The sequence below is a fragment of the Stegastes partitus genome, unplaced genomic scaffold (genome assembly GCF_000690725.1).
Source record: "Stegastes partitus isolate 25-593 unplaced genomic scaffold, Stegastes_partitus-1.0.2 Scaffold1738, whole genome shotgun sequence".
Lineage (NCBI taxonomy): Eukaryota > Metazoa > Chordata > Actinopteri > Pomacentridae > Stegastes > Stegastes partitus.
In genome coordinates this window covers 62991-71576 of record NW_007579469.1, presented here as the reverse complement: position 1 = coordinate 71576, position 8586 = coordinate 62991, and the positions used below count along the sequence as shown (strand labels likewise).

The 8586-nt window shown below is 42.4% G+C and overlaps 1 protein-coding gene across 1 annotated transcript; it reads right to left on the bottom strand.

Annotated features, from left to right (window-relative positions):
* Positions 1-6384, bottom strand: dnajc25 (DnaJ (Hsp40) homolog, subfamily C, member 25). The gene is made up of 5 exons (XM_008301957.1): positions 5976-6384; positions 4403-4555; positions 3148-3518; positions 2966-3065; positions 1-1011 (listed from the first exon to the last, which is right to left on the bottom strand). The coding sequence occupies exons 1-5, from the start codon at positions 6333-6335 to the stop codon at positions 889-891; spliced, it is 1107 nt and encodes a 368-aa protein (XP_008300179.1). The 5' UTR covers positions 6336-6384; the 3' UTR covers positions 1-888.
* Positions 6385-8586: the final 2202 nt, after the last annotated feature.

Genomic DNA, 8586 nt, shown 5'->3' with positions numbered 1-8586 from the left:
TGACTGTTTTATTACAGTATGACTTTAATGCCGCCTCAACGCCAAAAAGACAAATGAAATGTGAAACAATAAATAACATTAACCGAGTTGTTTTAAAAAGCCGTAAACAGTAAGCAGCCTCCTGAACGTTTGAAGAGACGCAGCGGAAACCACGGTGACAGCGTCCCAGGGCGATAAGCATCTGCTGTTGTGCAATTTACAGAAAACTTGCAGCTGAAACTTTGGCTTCCATTCACACGGTAACACTGCTGGATTGATGCAAACATCAGAAATGCGTTTGTCTCTCTTTTTTTTCATCTGATAGAAAAACTTCAACAACGCAGATCAGAAGGAAGTCCCGGAGGAAAGAACCTGTTTACACCGTCTATCCTACGCTAACCAGCTTCTCGGCAGCCTCAGTTTGCTGCTTCTCGTCAGCAACAGGACACGTGGTTGGCCGCTGCTTTACCCAAGGACACTTTGGGCTGTTGCAGAAATCAAACTGGTAGCGTTCTGGTTGCTCCTCAAACAGAAAATCATCTCACAAGAACTTAGGCACCAAATTTACTGATCAATCTGCAGGAAAACAAAAGAAAAAACCAGCTGAAGAAGAATGACAGAATCACCATTGAACTTCATTTAGAGTGATATGGACTTGGATCGAGAGAAAAAAAAAAAAAGGCATAAAGTTTTAAAAAAAAGACAGAAAAACCTGAAGCCTTGGCTGGCAGTTCATTCCACTCAGGCAGCTTCTCTCGGAGGCCTGGTCGCTATGAAAATATCTCTCACTATATAAACAGGCATAGTTAATCTTTCTGTACAGGTATTTCTCCACACAGCGCGGCGAGCGCCGTCCGTGTGTCTTGGCACTGAGGCAGGTATGAACGTTGTGGACGGATCTCGCCGCCGTCACTCGTCGACGAAGGTCAGCCGGCCCGGTCCCTCGTTCTTCATCCAGCGCCGGTACCTCTTCATCCTCGGGTCGGTCGCCATCTTCACCTTCATCTCCTCCTCCTGCTCTTTTCTGTACACCTGAAATACAAACAGCGTATGAACTTTTCCACCTGTTAAACATGTCCTCTGGTGAAAACTCAAGTTTGAAATATGCCGGAAAATGCATCATGAGCAAAACAGGCGACCAACACCACGGCTGAGTTGAAGTTACACATTCAGACTTCTGAGGTTTATCACCTGAAGAACCTGTCCTGTCAGTTTGCAGGGTGGAGCTTTTGTTGTCATTGTTGTTCTTGTTTGGAACATAAGTGGCAGAATTACTCCAACATTATAATGGCTATCACCAGGGATGGGCCCATTGTCAGTATTGTTTACGCAGAGAGACAGATGAGCACATTTGCAGCAGCTCCAGTGAATTAGCGCAGCTGTGTTTCGAGGGTGAGGCTTCGGATGTTGCTGAAGTTGTACTAAACACCACAATCAGTGAGTGCAGCTGGAATTAATTCTGTTGACGGTGCCAGGCTCAGGTTGACACTCCGAGGTTTGCTGTGCCTTTAAGGGCACGTTTACACATAGCCGGGTATTTACAAAAACGGATCTACGTTTTCAAAACTAGCATTGTCTCACCAGATTGCTTTCAAAAAAAAATCTTCGTTCACAGAAACCCACATAAACACGTCATTAAGAGCTGCTATGAGCTGCCAGACCTACAGGGGGCAGTGTAACGAGAACCATAAAGCCATGCTAGCCAATTAGAATCCTGGAAAAAACACAACAATGAATGGCACGAATTACTTCCTGTTCCTTCAACAATAATGGCGCGAGGGTCATTTGTTCGGACCGACAGAGAAGTGCAGCTGCTCCTAAATGTGTGTTAGAGAACAAAACAAGCAAAATACTTGATTCCCATCACAGCAGACGCTTGATGACGCTTTTGTCTCATACTGTGACATCAAACTCCGCCTCCTCCTGTCTACATGCAAACGCAAAGACAGAGTCCAAATCTCCACTTTGGTCGGAGTTTTCAGAAATGATTGTTTCAGTGACTCGTAGCTTCGTTTACGTGTCAACCAAAGGCCCAGATGCTTTGAAATGTCACCGTTTTTGCTACGTGTAAACGGGGCCTGAGTCTAACGCTATCTGGAAGTAAGGTTTACTTTTACAATCTGGTCTACCTGGCAGAAACACAACTTGCAAAAGACTGACCAATAAGCACAAGCCATCACCACAAATCAGGAAATTAGCTCTTCTCGCGGTGTCCAAGGCTACGCTAACAGCTAGCAGCTAAGTTAGGAGGCATGCAATGTATATCTGTTTTAAATATCGATGTTTGGTCTTTCTTGACTACCAGTACTGGCCCTGAAAAACCTATATTGGTCTACAGTGTTTGAACAGAGTCACGGGTGAGCGGTGTGCTCGGGCTGCAGCGAGTGGGGACGGCTGAGTGTAGATAGAAGCAGGAACTTTATAGATCCATGCATTCTAGAGGGAGCAATGTTGTAGAGCTACATCTAAACTATTTTAAGGCTGGAAGGGGGTTATTTTCCAGTTGCTTCTTCCATTTATTGAATTGTTTAGGTTGGGTCTCAGGGCTGATACGTATCACAGTCAAATGAAGCAATATGTTTTGTAAATTTTGTGATGTTTAATCCTTAATGTGTAAATTACTCAGGTACAGTCACACCTTAAATAAGACTGTTGGGTCTTAACTGCGACATTTATTCCAGTTAGGTTACTTTTGTAACGTCGATCATAAAATCAGAAACTAACCCGTCGTGCGCAAGACAAACCACACGTGTAAAAAAAGTTGCTTCATAGTGATACTAGAGGTGAAAAACTCTTTTAGACAAGTGAGCAAACTTTTCCAGTCAACACAGTGACTAATAGAAGCTGCTGCTGCAAAAGAAACGAGGTTTGGAGTTTTCAAAGGAAATAAACAACCAAAAAATAAATACCAGTAAGACCTGAATGAACAGCAGGTCGTGAAGAAAGAAGAAGGAAGTAGGAAGACATGAAACTGAACACGACAAACCTCGTAGTTTTCTTTGATCCAGAGCTGTTTCTCCAGGAAGGTCTTCCTGGTGTTTTCCTCCAGACTGTCAAACTGAGACTGAGACATCTTCATGTACCTCCTGAGAATTAGAAACGCCGACGTAAGACACACTTAAAGGCGTCACCTCATTCATTCGGCTGGTCGCGTCTACGAGAACCGACCTGATGATGTAGAGCTTCTCCTGGTCTCCGTACTCCTCCCTGCAGATGGTGAAGCGGTAAATCCAGGAGACGTACCAGGCCACGTAGTTGGTCAGATAATAAGGGAAGAGCACGATCTTACACAGCAGGATGTCCGACAGGTTGGGCTTCTGGTAGCCGCCTTTGATGTCGATCTTGTTCTTGATGATGTCTCGGATCACCTCCTCCTCCTGCTCGCGGATCTCCTCTTTGGACCGCCGGTTCTTGCCCTTCTCCTTGGTGCGGTTGAGGAGGCCCTGCTGCTTGGCGATCTCCGTGGCCTGGATTCGGTATTTGGGGACGGTCACCAGGTAGTTGATGGCCTCGTTGTAGCTGCTGTGCCAGCTGTAATACTGGAAACAGGGACGGACGAGTGTTAACGAGAAGTAACGTCATTTAAGGGATTTATTGACAGCAAGAAACCATCTATCACCACATTAATTAAAACTTAGCCCCGCCCACGACAGCTGTCATTGGTTTAAAGAAACGCAAACAAACCAGAGTATGTCCCCCCCCTCTGTTGCCAAATGACAGTGTGGTGCAGTTAGACCATTAAGTACTGCAGAATGAGCTGGCAAAGTGAGACTATTGTAAATCAAGGGAGCCACGTGAGCTATCCGGAAAGCACAAATTAGCCAATAAACTACATAATTAACAGCCAAAAAGGTTCACGATTGATGAGCCAACAGTCCATCTGTGGTCTAACAAGCCTAACTGGAATTTAAAGTGGCCATATTATGTGAAACCATTATCAGAATCAGTGTTTTTGCCAAGTCGGTTTGACATCTTATACATTCTCCTCACGTTCTGCCACGTTGCAAATCGAATTATACGTACATGTTTACTGTAATTCATCAAGTCGGATCATTAAACACACTGGTAGGTTACAACAAAACAACAGACAGACGATGCAGCTGCGCCAGACGTCACATTTAACTGTCAGCACCACACAAACTGACGATCTGAGGCTGTTTAACGGCCGTTGCTACAACTCCTCCGCTCAAATTCCTGGTGGTCGGAGCTAAGAGGCGAGGAGAGGAGTCGAGGATGTGCCATTAGTGAAATAAGATACGTGGGCAGCAGCTGAGTTGAATGTGAAGCTACAGACTCTAAAACAGCCCGTCGGTTCTACGCAGCCACAGGAAAATTAACCGTCTTTCAGAGACGTTTGTGTATGAAGGGTGTAAGGGGCACAGTGTGGGACGTTTCCAACAGTTTCTGGCAGCTGCATTCGTACCTGGAAGATGGAGATGGCACAGATCGTGACCAGGATGACAACCCTGACATCCACTTTGGGGGTGAGCTGTCGGCGGTAGTAGGCGTAGTAGTGCTGGTAGTACTCCTCAGGATGGTCCAGCATGTAGTCATAGTCGCGTCGCGTGTCCTCATCCTGCACACGTACACAACAACAACACATTTTTACTTTCCTTTAAGGAGAAACGAGGTGCATTCAACTCCAACCTTGCTCCATTTTGGCTCCATAAAACCAGCAAAGCCGCGACTTTAGAGAAAAAAGCTAAAGAAAAAACAGATGTAGTCGTATTTCGAGAGCAATTAACGAAGCTAAAAGTTTGCCCGAATGTTGTAAAAAACACAGAGCGGTTCATTTCCCCTGTGTGTTAAATAAAATCTATAGTCGTTGCAGGATGTGCGTCAGCTACAGGTTCCTTCTCGTGTAGAAGCTGTGATGCAAACACACAGTATTATCTCACTGTAGTGGTTTCCTTTGCTGCATCATGAAAGTCTGATTCATACAGTTTCCTCCCAACAGTGGAGGTCGAGATAAGTCTGCTGCTCGAACTCCGACAAGCACTGATGTGGCCTCGACTGATTAGTTTCGCTATTGTTCGCTTTTAACATCTTTCCAGATTATCAGTGTCATTGCTTTTTTTTTTTCTACCAACTTTCAGTAAAAATGTATTTAAAAATGCATCACTTTGGCTCTGATGTGACGTTTAACACATCAACACACATCAAATGTTGAAAACTTTCTATTTTTTTTTATTAAACACAATAAAGATATTTCAACAAACATGCAACCTCAATATTTATATAATAATCATAATAATTATCAGAGATTATTTGATCTACTTGTGCAGACTCTGATTCAATGACATGATGAGGAATAGCTGTGAAGAGTTCAGCCTTTTATCTTCAATAGTTCCTGAGATGATGTTGTTGCAAACGACAACAACAAAACAGAATTGCAGCTTCAGAGATCAGTTCCTAAAATAAGATAAATGTAAAATGCCATCATTGTTCTGGTCCCTGTTACAGCCAGTGTGAAGGTTTTAACACTTTCAGAGACTTTTAAAGTTCTTGAACTGTTCTGGACTCACTGACTTCATGTCTTGGAGTAACGACGCACACTTCTCGCTGTAATGTGGGTTTTAAGTTTGGACTGTTTGTTGTTTACCAACAACACTAACTTTTGTTTACTGGAAACTTTCCAGCTGGTCAACATGCTGCCATCCAGGAAACAAAGTCACATCAAATTACAGGACAGAGGAACCAAATGGGGCCTTTACGCACATTATAAGTATATTAGAGCAGTGGCACCGGAAGTGGGTCGAGAGATCGAACCAGAAAGGGATTTAAAGCAGTAAAAGTTTGGACTAATACAGACAAATATTAAGTTTGTGAGACAACAGGGGGTTAATATTGGATGAAGTGAACGCAAACTGCAGTTTTTAATGAGTTCTGTCCTCTTGAAGCAACATTTCAGGAGTTTTGCAGAAGATTAAAAGTACTTCTGAGAACATTAAGAGACGCAGGAAGTGAGAAAACTTTGCAGAGAGACTTGAACCGACCTTCAGCGTCTCGTAGGCGGTCGCGATGAGCAGGAACTTCTTGTGTGCAGTCTCCTGGGTCTCTCCCTCCGAGCCGGGCTCTCCCGGCCGGAACCGATCCGGGTGGTACCGGCGGGCCAGCTGTCGGTAAGCCCGGGCTATCTCCGCTTTGGTGGCCTCCCGGGTGACGCCGAGCACATCGTAGCACACCTCCGTGCCGCAGTACAGACCCTCCACCAGCGCCGTCACCGCCGGCAGCGAGGACAGCGACAAGAGGAGCACCGAGAGCCGCCACCAACACTTCCCCGTCCGCAGGCACCCAGCGAACCCGCCGCCACCTCCTCCGCCTCCGCCGCGGCTCCGCTCCGTGGGCGCAGCCATCTCTGTCCGCCTGCTGCCGCTGATGCTGCTGCTGCTGCTGCCAGCTCCGGAGCCTGTCCCGGCGCACACTGCTTACGTCATCCAGCCGCGCCGCGGACGACGGAAGCCGCAAAGATCGTTTGTAAAAAGCGAGAAGAGAGTTTCTTCAAAATACTTTATTAATCCCCGAGACGAAAAACAAACAATATAAACAGTACACAAAATATATAAATAAACACACGCACAAGTTATAAACTAAAACATAAACACAAGAGGGAAAATATGACCTAAAATAGAACCTTGAGTTGAAAAATAAAATAGAATAGAAGATTTTTGTTGTCAGTTTCTTGTATATATATCCAGGACATACAGAGGAACTGAAAGGATGGTTCTCTCTCACCTTGTATTAGTGCCATACATAAAAAAAGGGATCAAAATACAGTATGAATAAAATCAAATGAAATAATAATAATAATAATAATAATGATAATAATAATAATAATAATAATAATAATAATAAATCAGCCTATGTACAGTGGTGGTAGTGTAATACAGTTACTGAGGTGATCGTGATGCAGTACGGTAACAGCTTATATACGTCCTCACATAGAAGCATAAATGGAAAAACATGTCCTGAAATATAAACACATGTAGAAAAGCACATTCTATGTTTAATGTCTATATCCTGTTTATAGCTATATTCTATTTTTTCTTTTTCTATTTTTTAAATACTTTTTTATATTTATTTTGCACCGTATTGCAATTTCAGTTCTCTGCATGTTGCACATGTGGCAAAACTGACAATAAAAGCTGACTCGATCTGGTTTTTATTTATTGTTTGAACTGAATTTGATTGAAGAGCGAGCGAGCCGTCCTCGTGCACACACGATCTCTGACTCCAGAGCAGAGTGATGACGTGTAGCGCGGACTGACTGTGTCGCCCCCTGGAGGTCAACCTCCAACCTGCTGTCAGGGAATAAAGCAATGCTCTGCTTTTTCTGTTAGTAACACATTTGATTTATAAATAAATAAACAAACAAACAAACACACAACATTTCATGTGCAATATGTCACATTTTCATATCTCAGCTGTAATATTTTTGTGCAACATTGTCGATTTTATTATCATGCTATTTATTGCCGACTTTCACCAGCATTACGTTTTTTGTTGCTCTGCTCATTTCATCTACTTGTTGTATTTCTGCATTGTATCATACTTATATCTTATTGCTATTCTACTTTTTAGACGTTGGATTTATTATTATTATCATTATTGTTCTTATTTTTTGGCTAAAATTTCTAAAATCTCATCTTAAATGTGGTGAAATTGGCCTGCTTGGACGTAAACTGGATTATAATTCGCGACAGTGATATTATTCCAGCGTGAAGCTCATGTTTAAGCTGCTTCGTAATTGGATTTAAGGCATGTTGCACCCAAACAAATGTAGTTTGCCACCTTTTTTCTTTAGAAGCATCACCAAAACGCTCTTCTACACGCACAGCTTCAATAGCTTTTCCCATTTTAAGAGCATAAAGTGTATTAATGTTGCAGATTTTCAGTGCTTCAGCCTAAATATAACATTATCTGCAGCAGATAACTGATCTAATCACTAAATAAATGAATGCATTATTGTAGAAAAGCAGACACATACAAACGGTATCGGCAATACGAGTAACATGACCCCCGACACAGCTTCAGAATCAGTGCATTTTAATGATATATGTACCAGAAAGCATGTGCATGTGTGTGGACAAACACAAAAAAACCCCAAACCAACAGTGGTACTGATTAGCTTTTGTTTTTTTAAAGTTCATAAAAACAACTTGCAAGAATAAATCAGAAATCACAACATTTTTCCATCTATATTTTCATCCCGAACACTAAATACGATCACACGGCTGCTTCATTAAGGCAGAAAATAATCACAGAAACAATAACAAATACACAACAAACTCTATATCTACACAACATACAGCGCAGTATAACAGTAACGATTGTTATTTATTTTTTAAAACAGTTTATTAACCTGTTTTATGGCAAACACCAGCAATCTTGCGCCTTTTTTTGTAAATGTCATTTTGTACTTGTTTTGTGTCTCAATTAGTTCATTTTTTCATTTTTCTGTTGTTGTTTTCCATTTTTTAACATTTTTTTTGTCTAATTTTGGTCATTATCTGTCACTTTTGGGTCATTTTATGTCTGTTTGCTGTTGTTTTGGATGTCATTTTAGTCATTTTTCCTCGCTCTCTTGTTGTTTTCCATTTTTTACAT